At 42.7% G+C, this 20000-nt stretch overlaps 3 protein-coding genes across 3 annotated transcripts in view; 1 reads left to right on the top strand and 2 right to left on the bottom strand.

The window, feature by feature from the left end:
* Positions 1–7151, top strand: part of LOC310784205 (corticotropin-releasing factor-binding protein-like) — a gene marked incomplete at both ends in the record, with an annotated part of 9074 nt that extends 1923 nt beyond the window's left edge. The window contains 4 exons of the mRNA XM_083645216.1: positions 2661–2871; positions 4918–5072; positions 6388–6508; positions 6997–7151. Coding sequence (XP_083501342.1) covers positions 2661–2871; positions 4918–5072; positions 6388–6508; positions 6997–7151 — 642 coding nt within the window. The remainder of the gene's footprint in view (positions 1–2660; positions 2872–4917; positions 5073–6387; positions 6509–6996) is intronic.
* A 4750-nt stretch (positions 7152–11901) lies between these two features.
* LOC310784283 (lymphocyte antigen 6D-like) lies at positions 11902–12563 on the bottom strand (the record flags this gene model as incomplete). The annotated part of the gene is made up of 2 exons (XM_083645299.1): positions 11902–12071; positions 12437–12563. The coding sequence occupies 2 exons, from the start codon at positions 12561–12563 to the stop codon at positions 11902–11904; spliced, it is 297 nt and encodes a 98-aa protein (XP_083501425.1).
* Positions 12564–16051: 3488 nt separating this feature from the next.
* The window catches only part of LOC310784202 (creatine kinase U-type, mitochondrial-like), a gene marked incomplete at both ends in the record, with an annotated part of 4410 nt that continues 461 nt past the window's right edge, over positions 16052–20000 (bottom strand). Inside the window, 8 exons of the mRNA XM_083645212.1 lie at positions 16052–16168; positions 16914–17039; positions 17258–17392; positions 17634–17757; positions 18500–18585; positions 18742–18963; positions 19162–19257; positions 19346–19544. Coding sequence (XP_083501338.1) covers positions 16052–16168; positions 16914–17039; positions 17258–17392; positions 17634–17757; positions 18500–18585; positions 18742–18963; positions 19162–19257; positions 19346–19544 — 1105 coding nt within the window. The remainder of the gene's footprint in view (positions 16169–16913; positions 17040–17257; positions 17393–17633; positions 17758–18499; positions 18586–18741; positions 18964–19161; positions 19258–19345; positions 19545–20000) is intronic.

Below are 20000 nucleotides of genomic sequence, written 5' to 3' on the forward strand. Positions count from 1 at the left end.
GGCCGCGCAAATTCTTCCTGGGTTTGGTGACTCATCTGTTGCAAACTGTTGCCGTTTTTCCCAGCTGTCTTGTATAGCAGCAATTCTCAACCCCTAATTTAGTCCACATGATGTTCACACAGAGCTTAATTTGATGAGTTGTTGTCTCTGAACCAAATCGGAGAATATTTTTATTAGATGGATATTAGATATAATTGTGTCCTTCCATGACTATCTGTATTGTGTAGAGATAGCAGTGAAGCTATGATCAAAATAGTAATTCAACATTCTCTATAACTTTGTGTGAATGAAATAATGATTAATTTGAACAATTCATGACTGGGGGCTGGGGACTGGGGACTGGGGACTGGGGACTGGGGACTGGGGACTGGGGACCTCCTGGTGGTCCCTGGGCCCAATGTTGATGATAACTAGTGCTGTGTACTAGGCTCCCTGTACACACCAGTCGCTCTGACCAGCAGAAAGAAGCTCAACACAACCAAGCAGCATCCCATTTATATGAACATGACGGACATACACGATAAACATGAAGAAGAGAAAATAATAAAACGACTATCACATTGTATTATGTTCGTGACAAATAAATACATATAGAACAGCGTTGTAGATTGTGCCACAGAGAAGCAGTGCACGGCATGCCCATCCAAAGCCAGAAAGGGCAGGTGCTGAGCCAGAGGTGAACACAATGAAAGAAGAATTAAAGTGCTGGCACACTGCAGTTAATTTATTGCACCAAAGGTCAGAGTGACGTTTTGAGGACCAAGCTCTTCATCAGATCAAGATCATGCCACAGATCAGTGTGCGGCACAGCTGGTGTTTACTGTTTGCATCATGTTGATGTATGGCGACATCTCAACAATCTTTATAATTATTGCATTTGAATGCCACTGGATCATTTGAAATGCCGGGACTATCAATTTAACAGGAAATAGAGGTGTAATTCCCTCCCCTTGTTGAAACAGCAGGGGGCGACATTACGAATATCGTCCCAGGTAGTTCAAACCTGGATGTTTTTTATGCATCATATTTGGTGTGAATTTGATCAATTTCCTACATAAAACTTCCAGATGTGGCCACATATTTAAGATTACTTACAATTTACCCTTACAGCTGCACAAGTTCACATTTTTCTCACTTCTTTCTTTTCTGAATTTTCCCCATTTCCCCCCCCAATTATACTTGGCCAATTTATCCCCATGCTGCCCTATTGGCTGCCCCGGTCGCTGCTCCACCCTCTGCCGATCTGAGGAGAGCCGAGACTAGCACCATGCTTCCTCCGACACATGTGCAGTTGCCAGCCACTTCTTTTCACCTGATGGGGAGCTTCACCGGTAGGACATAGCACATGGGAGGATCACACTATTCCTCCCAGTTCTCTTACACCCTTACCAGGCGCCCGACTGACCAGAGGAGGCTCTAGTGCAGCGACCAGGGCACATACCATCAATCCGGCTTCCCACCCTAAGGCACAGACAATCGTGCCTGTATGGACGCTGACCAAGCCGGAGGTAACACATGGACACAAACCTGCGACCCTCGTGTTGGTAGGCAGGGAGTCTACCGCTACACTACCGGGATGCCCTACATTTTCCTCACTTCTGAGATACTGCTAGTCCCTCACCATAGTGTATGCTAAAGTGCTAGCATGAAGCACTGGGCCAAGCGATCTACTGGGGACATAGATGATTTTTGTGTCTATCTCATCACTAAAACAGGCCACTCCCACAAAAACTGGGCTATTCAGAACTGTTTTTCCAATTGAAAATATGGTATTTTCATGGAGTTAAATCTGTTAGGGTCGCTGTGAGACTGGTGGATTTACGTGCGGATACTTGATGGCCAAGACACACTTGGTAACTGAAGTCTCGATAACTAGGAACGCTGAAGCACTTGATAGCTGAGTCTGCAAGGTTCGAAAGATGGGAACTGTTGCAGAAGGTTGTCGCGAAATGAATCTATGAACAACTGCAGAGGACCTGCAGAGCAAACCCTTATAGGTCCCGAATATGACATCACCTTGTGTTATGACATCATCAGTGAGACCATCCGAGAGGCATGATTTAGACACTTATGAATCATGACATCATCACCGTCTGCGACATCATCAGTGATCTGTGACAACATAGTAGGAATGATGACATCATCCTAACAAAATCCTGAATTAATAAAATTCTGTTCATGAGCCTGTTGTTTTTCCCACTGCGCAGTTGAGGGCATCATGTGGCAAATTCATAGACCGTATAAAATTCAGGTCAGTCAGTCAGTCAGTCAGTCAGTCAGTCAAGTAACGCTTATTGAGATTTCGCTTCATGAGGTGGTCTTTGACTAAGAGATGACCCAGAGTCTCTGGACAGAGGAAACAATTCTAGGCTATATCTGGGATCATTGCATTGGGCTGGAATGAACCAGCACACCGTTCCAGGAGTGAATTTGATCACATAATGCACGTTCCGCTTCTGAAAAAAGTAAATATCTGTGCTGGCTCTGTTCCTTGTATAACCAAAGTTTTACGGCTGGGCAACATTTCAATAATTGTAATTCAATAATGTCTGTTTTCTGACAGGTCAGCGTGGCCTGGACATGATCTGTACTTGTTCTTTTCATAGTGGTGGTTTAGTTTTATGGTTTATAGTTGATCCATCACACCATATGTCTTCCAGATGTTTGACGGCTGGGTTCTGAAGGGAGAGAAGTTCCCCAGCAGCCAGGACCACCCTCTGTCTCTGCACCAGCGTTACACAGACTACTGCTCCTCAACAGCACCAGGGGGCGCCAGCCGCTCCTCCCAGAATGTGGCCATGGTCTTCTTCCGCATTCACAGCCCCAACAGTGGCTTCACCCTCATCGTCAAAAAGCTACACAACCCCTTCCGTGAGTCCATTGATCAAAGGCCGAAAGAGGCAGGGAGAGCGTGTGTGAGACTGACCCACCTGTTTCCCAGCTGCTGGCTGCAGACAGTGAACTCTGTGCCAAACAAAAAGAACAATCGCAGCCTTGCTGTAAGACAAAGACAGACACAGAAAGATTACTGATAAAAACAGAGTTTGAAAGCTTGGCTAATAGGCAAACAGCATACATCTCAGGTCAATGTGTGAGGCTGGATGGTAATTGCGGGTGTCCACAACCATGTCCCTTTATTCCAGGTGTGTTGCAGGGTCACCCTGTGGGTAAAATGGACTGGCCCCAAAACAGCTGCCTTCCATTTACTGTGCACATTTTAGCCTGTGAATTGTCTCTTTGCATGTGAAATTAAGTTTTCATATGAGAATCAAATCTGGTATAACAGGTGAAAACAATATTCACATAAGTAGAAAACTATTTCACCTATTTATTGAAATGTTCACATGTAAACACACACAAAAAGTTCTCATATGAAAACCAGCGTGTGTCCAAACAAGTACATGTGCTTTGAATTCACACATGGGTTTTGGAGATATTGTTGAGAAAAGAGGGGAAAACAAACCAATAGACAGACTGTTCCATTGTATTCCATTTGCTTCCACGTGTTTCCTTTTATATGTGAGGGACAACTACATGATAGTATGACAATAATATGCATACAGTTGTATAATGTTTTTCTCATCTTCAAATCTTGTAGTCATTGAACAAATGAAAGGAGAATTCCATTTTTTTTCACCCCGGACCTTGTTTCCAGCTTAAAATATGATGTTTTACTCACCAGATAACTTTTGTATCATTCGGATCCCCATAGAAGATATTCACGTCCGAGTAGAGTACTGGAACAGTCCAAAACGGGCAAAAACGGGGCATACAAAGTAAACACTGTAACTAACATATTTTCTGCAACGTAGCGGTTCATATCCTCATAATATTGTCCATAAATGAAAGTGAATCCGGCTGTTCTCCTCTGGGCTGCCTTGAGCAGCTTCGGGCACCCTCAGTTTCCTCATCCGAGGGGACTTTTAAAGAACTTATACCATACCTCTTTTTGTAACTGGTACCTATTCTGTTATTATAATAAGGTATAAGTTCTTTATAAGTCCCCCTTTATTATCCCCTTATTCCATAGATACACATTTTGTTACCCTGTACTTACCCTATAAGTTCAGATTTTGTTACCCTGTACTTATCCTGTAAGTCTCGGGCTGTATTCTAAAGCATTACCAATAAAACTCTACAGGGCATCCGGGTAGTGCAGCGGAGGATTCCCTGCCCAGTGCCTACCAACACGAGGAAGCATGTGCCAGTCTACACTGTCCCCAGATCAGCAGAGGGGGTGGAGCAGAGACCGGGACAGCAGGGGGAATTGGCCCAGTACAATTAGGGGGAAAACGGGCGAGAAATCCGAACCAAAAAAAATAACAAAAAGGTGTGGTAAACTTTTTGTGGACTGACCGACCAACAAACAAACAGAGGGACTTATAGTGCTGCTGGTCGCAGCAAAAAAACGATTAAGATTAGGCTATACATTTCTCATCGGTAGCCTATATTGTCAATTTATTTATTTATAACAAGTCCGTCTAAATATGTTTTTTGTTTATATCTTTTTCAAACAATATTTTTTCTTCAGCTTTGTTCCCCACCAAAATGATGCTAAATGAATAGCACGCCTGCCGGATTGGAGCCTTCCGATTCCTGTTGGTGCCTGTCTATTCTGGCATACTGTTATCAATTCCAAATCTATTATTTTCTTCATCAGAAGTGTAATAGGCTTTCAATGATCTCCCAGCAGTCAACCTTTATCATGTCCAATTTGTGCCATATGAGGTGTCAATAATGAGTTTTTCTCATGATGGGAAACTGTTAATTTGAAACCTATTCTGCTGTGTGTGTGTGTGTGTGTGTGTGTGTGTGTGTGTGTGTGTGTGTGCGTGCGCGCATTTGCGCGCTCATCCGTGTGTGTGTGTGTGTGTGTGTGCGTGTGTGTGCGTGGTGCGTGTGTGCGTGTGTGTGAAGCCTGTAACATCATGTCCCAGAGTCCAGAGGGCAGCTTCACCATGGTGATGCCACACCAGCGCAGGAACTGCAGCTTCTCCATCATCTACCCTGTGGAGGTCCGAGTGACAGAACTCAGCCTGGGGCAGGCCAAGAGCAATGAACTCAGCCCACAGGTTAGACACTCTCTCTCTCACTTCCATACAATCTGTTCTCCATCACTGTCTCTCTCTCTCTCTCTCTCTCTCTCTCTCTCTCTCTCTCTCTCTCTCTCTCTCTCTCTCTCTGTATGTCACTGTGTTTACTAAAAATCTACTTTAGTTAAGTTTAGAGGAGAACCTACAGTACGAAAATGTATAATTAAAATTATTGACTTCAAAAAATAAAACACAAAAAAGCTATAGTACTCAGTTACATTAACAAATGTAAATGGAATTTGTTTCCACTCTTTACCACTATGACTACAACTACTACTAATAATAAAACCGTAATATTAACATCATAAGCTCTTGCCTTTACATTAAAATAAATTAAATAGCCCTGCTGCTATCTGGTATATTTCATGTTAAAAAAAATCACACATGCATAAATCAAAGATACAAAAAGAAATGCAAGTGATCACATTACCAAGTGCAAGGATACAGTCACAAGTAGGCTAAGAGAATGTAATCGCTTATTTCTTTGCCCTTGACATTATTGTCAAAAATGTCAAAGCCAGGCAGTTACAGAGAGTTTCAATGGTCAATAGAAAATTTAATAAAACTTTCTCTCCAAAAGAAGGAAAGAAATTCCCTATGAAAATAGTATTGCCAAATGGTAGGAAAAAAAGACTCAATAACTGTTTGGACTTGATTCTCAGAACAGACAGAATCAAAAATGCCTCCCAAAACTGTTGGCAGCTGGTTTGATATTAGCTGGCAGGTTGCTGGCAGGTTGCTTTATCATCATTAAGTTATTTGTATGGAAAGGGTTTGACAAATGCAGCTATGTATTATCAGCACAAAAAATAAATAAATATTGTGTTTGCAAAGTGTGTCGCCATGAAGATAGATTACAAAATAGAATGAACCACGGATGGAACCTTGAGGTACTCCACAGCTAAAGTCTGCTGGTATATAATGTTATTCAGGGCAATAAGAATGCTTATATGAGAGATGTTATATAAACTTATTAATAGAAGTGTCATTAATTACCATAAAATCTCTAACATGATCTTTCAAGATGCTGTAATCAACACTGTCAACAGCAGTCAACTCAAGTGGGCCTAGCATGGGGCATTCACCAGCAAAAGGGATGCAAAACAAGATAATTTGTAACCCAAAGTGACTAACTAATTCTCTGTCTATCTATCTATCGCTCTGTAGCTGTGTCGCTATGGACACTTGTGTGATAATTTAGCTATACTTATTTGTTTGTTCCTCTGCACTACAACACACTACACTTAATGTATTGTACATCGGTCCAGTAAGCTGTACCCCTCCTCCCCTACAGAGGCAGGTGTGGTCGGGCTGTGCGGGGTCAGGTGACTATGTGGAGCTGCTGGGTGGAAACAGGGTGGACACCTCTAAGCTGTTCCCTGTAGCCGACCTCTGCTTCTCTCCCAGTGGGCTGGGTGAGTCTGCATCTAAAGCCTTGAATATACTTCTGCGCCAGCCTCCATGTGGAGCCTTGCCGGCGGCAGCTAGTCCTGTATACTCGAAACGTCAGCTTGACGAGGGGTCACAGGGGATTTCCCAGCAAAATGAGTCAAATTGCTTTATTGTGTTGGATGTGCGCGACTGCCTCTTTACTAGTTTGAAGAGACAGGGCATGTGTTGTGTCGTCATAGTTACAACCCACCAACACACGTGATATCACTGTAAAGCCCAGGATGGCCTTTACACACTGCAACAGGTTTCAGCATGATAGCTATGTACATTATTATGTTCTTGAAATGAAGACCAGAGAACCATGTCCCCGTACAGAGGACAAAAAAGTTAATTGCCGCGTCTCCTCTCACAAAACGGGCTCAGATGGGCGGGCTGGCTAACAACAATGCTTCGTCTGTGCTCCAGTGTAAAGTATCTGTTTCTGTCTTTGGCTCTCCCCTCGGCTCTGCAGCCCAGATGAAGATTGGTTGCGATAACTCGGTGGTGAGGGTGGTGTCCAGTGGAAACTATATCAATCGTGTTTCATTCCACTACCGAATACTGGAAGCCAACGAGCTGCCAAAAACCAGAGAGAACAGCCTCGATGACTTCTGCACTGTGGAGTGAGATCACACTCACTCACTCTCACTCTCACTCTCTCTCTCTCTCCCCCCACCGCTCTCTCTCTCTCTCCCCCCCACCTTTCTCTCTCCCTCTCTCTCTCTCTCCCTCTCTCTCTCTCTCTCTCACACACAGACACACACACACACACACACACACACACACACACACACACACACACACACACACACACACACACACACACACACACACACACACACACACACATAATAAACAGTCATCCATCCCTCTGTAAATATACCAATTTGATGACAACATCCCATTTGGCTATTTTGCTTCAATTAATGTTGTATTATTTTTGCCAAATATCTTATTTAGTATGTGATTATGTTATCTATCATCACAGCATATTTATTTGAAGATTTATTTTTCTTATTAGTTTATATTATTAGTTATCAAATTTCTGTGATGATTTATATTTAATTGGTTTTATGTTTTGTTCTGAAATGATGTGAAATGGTTTTTGGCAAGAGTAGTCTATTCATTTAAAACAAAAACATCCATGGTTTATATGAGTTGCTGTGTTCTTTGGGAGGTTTCACATCTCAGCTGTCACTTCTGTTTATATTGCCTTCCCTTTTATTGGAAAATAAATCTGACTTGCATGATAAAGCGCACCTTCTCCTGTTATTTTTCCGAGTTCTGTGAAAAAACCCTATTCTATTTTATTACTGGGCTGCATGTCACCGTGACCTGTCACCGTGACCGTGATCTGTGTGTGTGTGTGTGTGTGTGTGTGTGTGTGTGTGTGCGTGCGTGCGTGCGTGCGTGCGTGCGTGCGTGCGTGCGTGCCTGTGTGTGTGTGTGTGTGTGTGTGTGTGTGTGTGAATGCGCGCGTGCGTGCGTGCTTGCGTGCGCATGTGTCCCAATGTATTTGAATGTGTCCTTGCCAATGAGGATTACACAGTGACGCATGTATTTCCCTTATTCACTTAATCCAATCTGTTCCAGAGACTACATCTGAAATATGTTTCATAATGGTCAATCAGTGCTCACATTTGTAATTAATTTAACAGGCTTTGTGAGCATGAAAAAACACAACGACGTTCTAAAACTCTGAGGATACCAGTTTTGTTTGTGACCCCTTTCCGATCAGTGACTATTCAGCTTTAATCTCTCACATAGTGTATGTAGTCTCTCTCAACTCTGGATTGCCAGTCTGAATAAATGTGCTCCTCTAATGGGATTATCCCACAAGCCTCAGTGCTCTTATTCCCCTCGACATCCTTCTAACTGGCTCGCTTTTGATCTTCTCCTTACGAGGAATTAATCTCAAACCTGCTCAGCCGTGATGATTCAATTAAACCAGCGGATGTCTTTTTTTCTTCTTTTTTTCTCGCGCGGCTGTGTTGCAATTTTCAGTCTTCTTCATTAGAGACTGAAACACACTTCGGATGCCATCAAAAGGGATCAAGTCTAATTATTTGTATCTGGCACTGGGCACAGACAGAAGTCATAAATATACTGTAATGTATTTATGCTGTAGCAGCCTACGATTATGGACTGGAAATGAGTTTGACACTTTTAGGAGCAAAAAGGTGATATAATGTGACCCCTGTGCTTAGTTTTAATAGTATTCATGTTGGGCAATAGAGAGAGGAAATTATGTTTATTTAAGATATTATAGCATGCACACTGGAGTGGCTAATAAATAAACCACAGAGAAAATCCTGCGATTGCTCAAACAAACAAAACAAATAATTACCCGGTATATCAGATTTAGGCCTATAAATCTCTCTCTCCCTCTCTCTCTCTCTCTCTCTCTCTCTCTCTCTCTCTCTCTCTCTCTCTCTCTCTCTCTCTCTCTCCTTCTCTCTCTCTCCCTCTCTCTCTCTCCCTCTCTCTCTCTCTCCCTCTCTCTCTCTCTCTCTCTCTCTCCTCCACCTCCCCACAAGCTGCTCCCCATTAGTTGTCCTCTGTGAATACCAGTAAATGACCTCACTTTTGTCGTTGGCTGTGAGAAAATGCCTTTATGGAGCCAGACCGCATGTTAAACTGAGAGACACACTGTAGCTACTTGCCTTTCAAGCAAATCGTTCTCCTTTTATTGTTCCTAGAAATTCATTTGTCGCTCTGCTCTTCTTTACCTTCAGTGTGTGTGTGTGTGTGTGTGTGTGTGTGTGTGTCTGTGTGTGTGTGTGTGTGTGTGTGTGTGTGTGTGTGTGTGTGTGTGTGTGTGTGTGTGTGTGTGTGTGTGTGTGTGTGTGTGTGTGTGTGTGTGTGCGCGTGTGTGTGCGTGTGTTATGCTCCGGATATCTGTCCTTTCACTCAGCTTATAATACCTTCTGCATCCTGTCTTTGTTGGTGTAGCCTCACTAGTTCAGTCACCATCGCTTTCAGCACTATTCACCATCATTTCATCTCTCATGATCTCATTTTCACTTCTCTTTTTTATCTTTATTGCAGTTCACAAGGGCAATACAATGTGCATGCCATTATCACAAGTCATTTTGGCAGAGATATGGCACAAAATGAATGAGGGGCACCGCATTGCACATTGTACCTGCACACAGTGCTTAATTGTCCGAGACTATAACTTGAAAGCAATTTTCCATCTCAAAATGAGTGTGAAACACCTCACCCAAGTTCATATTCTCACTTGTAGAAGTGCCAATGAACACTTAAATAATTCATTTCTTCATTCATTTCCTATTAGTCAATTAATCAAAGGTTATTATTTGAAGGAAAGAGGAAGTACAATATTAAGGCTTCTTATGGGAACTGGGGGAACAAGAAAAAGAAGAATGCAGGATGCAGTGGAGCAGGGATCCATTCTGTAATATATGCTAATTAAACTAAGGGAGCGGTGGTCAATATTGGGAAGAATGCTCAATAAAACTGTAATCTGGGTTGATTACTAATTACTTGATGAAATTACTGCAAATAAAATCAAGTCCAAATGAGGTCCAAATAAAGTCTTTTGACTGTAGCCTACTTACGCCACTAAATTCACTGAACAAAACTGTGTGCATTCACTGTGTAATAGGCCACTTTGAAAAAGGGATCATTTGCATGTGGTTTTGGTCAGCACATTCACTAGGTCAATTGTCAATTCATCACATATAATCTCACTTTCAAGAAGGTATATTCATAATAAATTAATTGTGTGATTATTTAATCAGTCCAGCTCTGTGTAATGTAACTGTGATCACTGAAATTATTTTGTACACTTATTTTTATTTTTACAAGAATCAGATATGAACAACGATATCTAATCTAATATACTTTTTTCTCTTTTGTTGTTGTTGTAGTTGTTGTAAAATACTTTCTATGTCTTCATTAGACAGTTAATAGTAGATATACACATGAGGGGGAATGACATGCAACAAACGTCACTAGCTGGATTCAAACCAAGGACGGTGTAGGTACCATCCCATATGATTCTGTAATACAATCAAGGCTTTATGCAGTCTTGCTTTTAAAATGTATTCCAGAATACTGAATATATGCTCTACGATGGATTTTGATGTATTCCATTAGCTAGAATACTCAAGTTAACCAATTCTGAATACTTTGGATTACCGTTGGAAAACTTCAAAATAATGCTGAGCCCATTGGTCCGGGTCACTCTATGAACTTGCGTAGTTAGGAATGAACTTGATACTGTCTTGAGAAGAAAGTATAGTATGTATGTAAAGTAAACACAAATGTGGTATGTTTCATCCTGCAACTGATACTGTTTCAAGAAAATGGAATCCACCAGAGAACAGTCTTCAGTTTAGCTTTACCCCTTCTTTAATTCCACAGCACCAGTTAACAGCAAACAGTTAATATAATTATTTTTGCCCGAGCAAAGCACATTAGACACAAACATTGAAATATAGCTATTTACTCTTCAAGCTAGAACACAAACTCATTATTATAAAAGTATTCCCTTCAAGTATTATATTTTTACAGAAAGTAACTATATTCAGAATACCATCAATTTTAACTACTCATAGTTGTATTTTAAATACTGTATTCTGAATGTATTCCGTTATGTGCCGAATAATGTAATTCCTGCATCGATGTAGCATGAAAGCATTGTAGGGGCTGCAGTGGCTTAAAGGTTATAGAGGACATGGGCATAAATTAATGATTGCCCCTTAGCAAGGCATTAATCCCCAAGTGAGAGGCCTGACACTATGAATTTCCCTTACTGTAAATAAGTGGGAAATTGTTCTGTGGAATGTGTAAAACTATGATAATTGTCTGTAAAGAAACTTTCAGAAAAACTAATATTTTATTACTCTTGGATATGATTCATTCTTGTATTTACTTAAACATATTTTAACAGTCCACTTTGCTCCTGGAACCCAAATTATTCAGAAAATGTTTTTGGTTGTTGCAGTCACTGAGAAATAACATGTTCAGTCTGCCCTCTACTGCCCGGTTCCATCAAATACATCATAGTATGTGATCAGTGATCAGTTCCACTCGAACCTTCTCCAAACAAATTTGAAAATGTGGGATAGTATTTGTTCTGTAATATGCCTTATGTGAATAAGCCAAAACAAGTCCATTTATATCCGTATTTTGAAATATCATTGTATGTGGTACAAGCCTAGACCTAGATATAGTCTAGATATAAGAAATATAAAGAAATAGAAGAATTCACACTAGGCTATACAGGGAACCATCCGATTGACAGATCTGCAATGTAAATAGCAAATTAAATTAGTTTTAGCCTTAAAATATTAAAGGTTTCCCTCAGGCATATTAAAATATTGAATCATCCCTGCAGTTGGTTAGGCTTTCAAAGGAAGAGTGTCATGATGGGTACAGACACTAGCAGGAGGGGGACACAGGCTCCGATGTGTTTTGCTCCATTACACAGGTCTTCATCACAGCATCTGAGACCCGTGGATAGTTGTCTATTACACAAATCACTTCTCATGCATTGTTTGGTGATCAGATTTTCAGCAGCTGCAACAGCAAAGTTAAAGGAAAGCTTCAGAATGAATATACATTACATACATACATAAATACATACATACATAAATACATACCGGTACATACATAAATACATACATACATACATAAATACATACATACATACATACATACATACATACATACATACATACATACATACATACATACATACATACATACATACGATACGATACGATACGATATACTTTATTGTCAGTTCACACTGAAATTTGTCTTGCAGGACAGCGGCAGTCCCATGCACAAACACATACACATACATACATACATGTACATACAAAAATATAATCACATACAATATACATTTCCAGGCAGGTTTAGTAGTCATTTCAACTCACTGATGGTGGTGGAACAGCGGTAGTAACTTGAAGGGCAGTCCCAGACCTCAGTGCAGGAACCAGGATTAGCGCTCCAGCAGGTGTAACACCTTAACCCACACACTGCAGGCAGAGGAGAGTGCAACATTTTCACCCAGGCTGACAAAAACCAAGATGACTTTCTGTGATTTGTGGCACTTCTTTGCTGCTCTTACCAGTTGACAGCGTCACACAGACCAAAGCCAAAGACACACACAGCTTCATTGTTGGACTGGAGAAATAGGAGCGAGCATGGAGAATGATCAAAGCTGTGAACTTTACTGTGTCTTTTATAGCCACACAAACATAATAGCTCATGCCACCTCAAATGTCTTTATTGTGCAGTTAAGTTTTGGAGAGTTTCAATCATCCATTCATGTCCAATGGTCTCTACAGTTCTACTAATCCTTCATCAATTTGCCAAAGGGATTCCATTGTGCAAAATAGTTTGTTTAACACACTATTTATTCAGTTGAAACTGCATATTTGTCCTGTATTTGTGCAAGGCATGGGCCAAAAACACTTCAGGTGGTTGTGAGAAGATCAGTAGATGTGAGACTGAAGCTGCCACACCTGCAGATGTCAACAGTGTCCCCAGCCAGTTGTTTGTTCCCTCAGAATCAATATTATTTCAGTGACCTCAGTGACCTATTTTTTGCTTTTTGAAGCATATTTAATCTGTGCTTATCAAAATGTGCTGTATAAATCAACTTGATTTGACTCAGCAAAATATTTTAATACAGCTGTGAAAAAAGCCTCTTATAAATACTTAGGCTTACTAAAAGTAGTACATATACTGTAATGTGGACTACATTATATGTGTATACACTGACAATACACTTTAATTGGTTGTGAAGACCAATTAAAAATTACAATTGTAGGCTATGTGTGAAGTATGATCTGGCTATTCACTATCTTCAGAAAATTAAATTTTAGTGTCCATCAAACATAGATGGGAAGTAACTAAGTACAAATACTTTGTTACTCAAGTAGGATTTTCAGGTAGGCTATCTGTACTTGACTGACTATTTTTCTGACAACATTTTACTTTTACAGTACTCCATACATTTTAAAACAATATCTGTAGGCTACTTTCTACTCCTTACCCTTTTGAAACAGGCTAGTTACATTAGTTTTAATGCACGACAAAAGATTGCTAACATGTTTTTATTTGTTTTGTCATTTGCTTTGGTCGGAAAAGTACGTTTATTTCTGTTGAAATTGTCTTTGATTTTCACTCAATTGTGCGTGGCCTGTTGCAGGGGATGGAGAGAGAGCTTGTCATTGTGCTGCTGTATTGACTGCCCCCTGTTGATCTTTTATAGGTATGGTTTAATGTTATTGTTGTTTAATACTTTTATATGTACTTTTATGAAGGACTGCATTTGCTTAGCTTAATAAGTTGAAGATAGTGTCATTAAATATGCACTTTGTTTTATTTATTTATTTGTTTTTATATGTTTACATGTTTGAACTAAAGGGAGATACAGTTACTAAAAACGAATTATTTATTTTGTTTCAACAATAATTAATGTACTCATTGAGTATTTTTGTTTTTGTTTGTATTGTAGCTAATGACTACACATATGTATTATGTAACTACATAAGGTTATACACTAGAATATTAGTGTTATTTGATGTTTATTTTATGTTTATTTGCAAAAAGAGAAGTCGGAGAACTATTGTCCTGGGACGGAGAGAGAGCTTGTCATTGTGCTGCTGTATTGACTGCCCCCTGTTGATCTTTTATAGATAAACTGCAGATCCTGAAGCCTGGTGTCAGCAATTGTGATGTCATTGGTGATGTCACTCGAAAAATGTGTCCCTTCATAAAGCCTTCTGCTTGACACAGACCTGGAGAAATGGCTGCTCGAGAAGGGCATGATGACTGTCAGCTCCATGATGTCGCGTACGCAGGAGACCTGGACCAACTGAGGACCCTGCTGCAGGAAGAGCACTTCAGAAGGCAGATCAATGTGCTGAGGACAGTGGCGTACCTTGTGCTCACCCCTCTGGGGCACGCAGCCAGGGGGGGTCACGCTGCCTGTGTGGACTACCTGATCACCCACGGAGCCCAGGTAGACCCAGCTGATGACATACACTACCCTCTCTACTGGGCCGTGTTCTGCGGTCACCTGGACTGTGTCCGGATCCTCTTGGAAGCTGGGGCCGACCCCGACCCCGACAGAAGCATACACAGCTTACACACCCTGGTCTGGATGGCTGCCTGGGATGGAAGGCTGGACATACTGCAGGAACTCATCAGGTTCCATGTTGCTGTTGACATCGGCAGCGTTCACACCCTCAAGAGGTCTCCTCTCTACACCAGCGCTCTACGCAACCACCTGGACTGCTTCCGCCTGCTGCTCCAGGCTGGTGTTCTGACACGGAACGTGGCTTCTCGCCTGCTGGATAAGGTGTTGCATAGAAGATGCCAGGCGGCCTTCGTCCAGCTGCTCCTGGACCACGGTGCCGACCCGGCACTGGTGAGGGAGCAGGCACAGCTGGAGAAGAGGGCGGATCCCGATGCACTCAGGGTCTTTCTGGAGGCCAAGAGATGTCCTCGCAGTCTGACCAATGTGTGTTGGATCCGCATCCGTGAAGCTCTGGGCACACATCGTCTGAACCAAGTCCACACCCTACCACTAACACAAGTGATGAAGGACTTCGTGTTGCAGCAAAACTGACGGACTGCCAGATTATTTATTTTCATTTCCTAGATTGAGTTCTTCAGTGACTGTTTCAAACAAATCCAGGACCAGAGATTAAATAGTCTCGCTGGCCAGCCTCCCCTCCCTTCCGTGAGAGGAGTCTGGCTGCACGGAAACAGGCTGCTGGCATAAGCCCTCCACTGTTCTCCAGCCTAGAATTAAGCACACGTAGTGTGCAAAAATTCTAGTTATTCTTTAGTTAGCTTTAGAAATTGCTAGCCAGTAGAAATACTTTTTACTTTTATACTTTATTACATTTCAGTGCCTGCAATTTTTTTTACTTTTACTTGAGTAAACACGTTTAATCAGTACTTTTACCAGTCTTTTTCACACAAGTAATTGTACTTCTACTTCGGTAAAGAATGTGTGTACTTTTCCCATCTCTGCCATCAAATAAATCTAAACCTAATTTGGATTGCAATAATTACAGCATTCATTCTTTGTGAACACACACACACAGACACACACACACAGTTAATAGACCTCTAACAGCAGTTTCATGAAATCAGCGAGGCCCTCTCTGGCTGCAGGCTCCTACATGAAGCAGTTTATTAAGAGGCGAGTACTAGTGAAACTAGAGATTACTTTAAATCTATTGTTTTGTTTTGTTTTCTCGTTTCAAGTAATATAATGCCATAGCCATAGCTACTGTCTTTATTTCTCTTAAACAATCAAAGTCCCAAATTCTTGGACTAAAAGACAAAGATTTCTGAAAAACACCAGCCATGAAGACACACTTGCTCCATCAGGAGTTTATTGTTGATGTGCTATAAATATAATTCTATATTGTACATGCCATGAGTATCTTGCTCATATAAGACCAACAGTTTAACGATCAGCAGTTGGAGGGCCTGCTCTATCCCAGGGTTCCCCGGCGGAGGTGATGTCACTTCCTAAACAGAGGGATGGGGGAGGGGATGTTGATCTCCTGTCCCCTCTCCAGCCTCTTCTCACATTCAATGAGGTAGTTTACGCCATCAATTACTAACTGGACCAGTTCAACCTGTGGATACATGGTAACAGCATCAAAATCACATCGTCACTGGCAGAAACTTCTTACAAAGGTTGGTTACATTTGAATCCATATCAATACAAATCATCACAACGATGTTTCTCCACCGTGTGCTATTGAGGCCGAAGAGGATGAAGGCTTTCATTCATCACTGATTTCTCTGACTCTCGCTCCTTGAGGGCAGATGATTGCGAACCAGTTTGTCTGATTCCAAACAGTTATAAATTTAATGTTTCAACTTAAATTTAAGCATTACTTGTCTCTCTATGGCTTGAGCAAGTACCTATAAGCCCTGGGCTTTTGAAACCCTTTCAAACACCATTGAAACACAGCGGTCAAGCTAAAAACAAGTCTGTTTTTCCTTTGTTCCTGGTAAATGTACATGTTGAAGATGCAACAAGCAACGAGGTGGACCGCCCATGTCTCCGACCCCTGCTGGCTTCTCCGTCAATAGTGTCCTCCCCCTTCCCCTCCCTGCAGCTCCAGGGGGTGGCATCCTATTGGCTGTAATTGCCCTTCGTACACATCAGAGTTCAGCCCTGCAGGTGGCAGATACTGTATGTGTTCAACTCAGAATTCGGAGCAGCAGGGGGCGAGGTTAGTCACAGCCCACACCTGTTGGATGCCTGTTTTCCTGTGTGTGTGTCTCTCTCTTTACCGTCTGCTCACTTCCATTCATGATCTCGCTTTTCCTTGCTTTAATGTATACCTCCCCTCCCTTCATTCTTATGTTTACCTCTGACTTGCCCAGGCGGTCGTTGTTAGAGATGTCGAAGGTGTCACCAGTGGCAGCCGTGTCGACGCCTCCTGTGCCTCTCTTCTGTAGCCTCAGGTTGTCCAGCAATGTCTTGAAGCGGGGGTCCTATAGGTTGTAAACATCACACACACATTCACCCAGGGTAATAATACAGGGTGTGTGTGTGTGTGTGTGTGTGTGTGTGTGTGTGTGTGTGTGTGTGTGTGTGTGTGTGTCTCTCTCTCTCTCTTGGGACAGTTTTCCTTCATCTGGGCCCAGTTAAATAGTCTGCTTGGGTGCATGCGTGTGTGTGTGTTGCATTTCCAGTGTTTTTGCTGCATTACCCTGCTGAGCAGGGGCAGGCGGATGTGCACGCCGGCCCTGAGCCCAGTGCCCAGGTTAGAGGGGCAAGTGAGAATGTAGCCCAGATGCTCGTTCCACATGAACTCCCAGCCTCGCTCCTGGATTAGATGCTCCACCTGGAGGTCACAAGTGAAGACTATTAAACGTTTTGAGAACACCGTGATAACATGCGCTCTGGCCCTGTTTCTTGCAATGATATATTTGTATCTCTTGTCTTCATCTCCCATACTTTTTATGTTTTCATGCATTTTCTGTGAAGCACTTTGCAACACTCTGAACTCAATCTGAGACTAAGGTTGTTTTAGGAGATCCAGGGTGTGGGATAGTGGCATATAGGTGACATGGAGACCGGCATACCTGTTTCAGACCTCTGCAGAACCTTTCAAACACTCTCTTCATGTTTCCTCCCTTTTCCATGGATATGACCCTCGTGTGGTCCTCCTCATTCACCCAGATCAAGAAGTTCTTCTCGTTGTTGTGCCTGACACAATAAGGCAGACAGGATGAGGAATGACCTCTGGTTCAGCCACACACATCCTGCCTTCTTGCTGCACAACAATGGTCAAAGATGGAATGTGATGTCAGTATCTGCATAAATAACTGTGGCATACAAATGAGCTGATTACCTCCACCAAGGAGGTTGTGTTTTTGGTGTTTGTTTGTTTGTTTATTTGGCACGGATCTGATCCGATTCGGGTCAAGGGAGGAGAAAGCTACGGGAAATGGGCTGAAGCTAGGGATAGGAAGGTCGTAGAGAGTCGGGTTTGAGGGATGAGTAGGGGGAGTAGTTGGGGGGGATGTGGGTGGGTTGAGGTTAGGGTTCTGATCTGTGCAGCCTCGCCCGCAGCTCGGCCGTTATGTCGCCTTGCCTGCTCAACTGTTGAGCAATTGTGCGCCGCACCATCCCGCTCTCCAATGATAGGGTGGTGATTCCTATTCAACCTCATGGTGGTGCTTGTGGTAGTGGAGCTGGTTGCTGTTTCCTATTTTGACCAAACCCTTTACAGAGCATGTATGAGAGCAAATGCTGTTGTTCAGGAATAGCTACGTTTCTGTCGCCCCGGTATCCAGCCCAATATGAATCGCAGTTGTCAGCCCTGATTCATTGGGGCTGGATAACGTTTCTCTTGCAAACTGTGCAGGGCCAGGGACTAAGAATTTCACTTACAGGATTTACTTTCAAAGCAAGACTATTTCTTGTACCTAGTTTGTCTGAGCCTTACCAGATCCCACGGGCATCGGGCCAGTCTCTGGCCATCCCAGACGCCGTGAGCAGAGGTGACACAGGCTTATCAAACAGGAAGTGCTCCTTATTGGCAGGTAAAGGGACAGAGGAACCCAGAGGTATTAGAGGGCAAAGAAGGTCGTAACAGTATAAAGTATAGAAACCAACCTTGTCTTTGAGTGTGTTTGTGTGTGTGTGTGTGTGTGTGTGTGTGTGTGTGTGTGCCCCCCCCCCACTCACATCAATAAGCTGCTGCTGCTCTCTGTCTGTCATCTCTCCCAGACTGTAGTAGCGGCCAGCCAGGTCTCCCTTCAGGCCAGCCAGTGCCGTCACGACCACGCGCTCCACCTCGCGGCGCTCGGAGCGCGTGCAGGCAGGGGGGAGACTCAGCCCACGGATGCTGCGGCCGGTACGGACGCGAGACGACAACACATAGTGCTCATCAAACATTCCTGATGTAATCTGAGGAAGGGAGGGGGAGGGGAATTCAGTGTGATTAGACACATAGGAGATGTAAAATGATGAAGATGGAGTAAATGATGATGGATGGATTGATGATGGATAGATGGATGGATGGATGGATGATGGTGGTTGGTGGATGGAGGCATGGATAGATAAGGTAGAGGGAGTAAAGAGAAGAGTATAAAATGCAAGTCTAACCTTGGAAGCATCCAGGTCAGTGGGGTGTGTCATGGTGCGAGGGTCGTAGCCGTTGTGTCTGATCTTAATAACGGGGTCAAAGATCTCTGCAAACACCTGATGGAAGGACAGCAGCAGAACCGTCAAACACTGCGCAGTTTGACCTAAGACACACCAACTCACTAAAGCCCTAGCTGGTACTGACCTCGTAGCTCTCCTCATCTCCGGCTACCATGCCCACGGTCTTGATGAAGGGGTGTCCGGGGTTGTCCACCCCAGTCTGGATGCTCTGGTCCAGGGTCCAGTTGTTGGGGGTCGTCTTGTCCCTCAGGTGGGCGTATATGGCCGGCGTCAGGGCTGCTGCCATGCAGTTGTTGTGTTTCCTTAGGTCGGGGAAATCAGCACTGCAGAAAGATATCAGCAACTAACTATAATCACAAACCCTCCTCAAAGCTTTTCTTTAATTATTAGTATTTAATAGTCAAATTTGTACCCTGCTAATAATCACATGCTTCCTAGAGGATATTAGTAAGTCTTACTAATATCTTACAGTGTAAGATATTAGAACTAGTGTCACTTATGAGGTTCACACTGTGGTAAGCTACTGGACAGCAACACAAAGTGTACATGCTCTGATTTGACAGCAGCTCTATGGGCTGTTCGAATGCACTTCTGTGACAGCGCTCTTCTCTGCTGTAAAACAAATGGCTGCTAGGGGATATTAAACATTTGCTCTTCTCATTGTGGGCACCAAGGAGTTAAATGTTTGGAAGATTGCAAGGGCCTCAAAGATGCCATGATTTTTATAGATTTGACTGTTTGATCAATATTTGCAGAAATAATACTTCTGTTGATTTGAC

The sequence above is a fragment of the Poromitra crassiceps genome (assembly GCF_964638095.1).
Source record: "Poromitra crassiceps genome assembly, chromosome: 10".
Lineage (NCBI taxonomy): Eukaryota > Metazoa > Chordata > Actinopteri > Beryciformes > Melamphaidae > Poromitra > Poromitra crassiceps.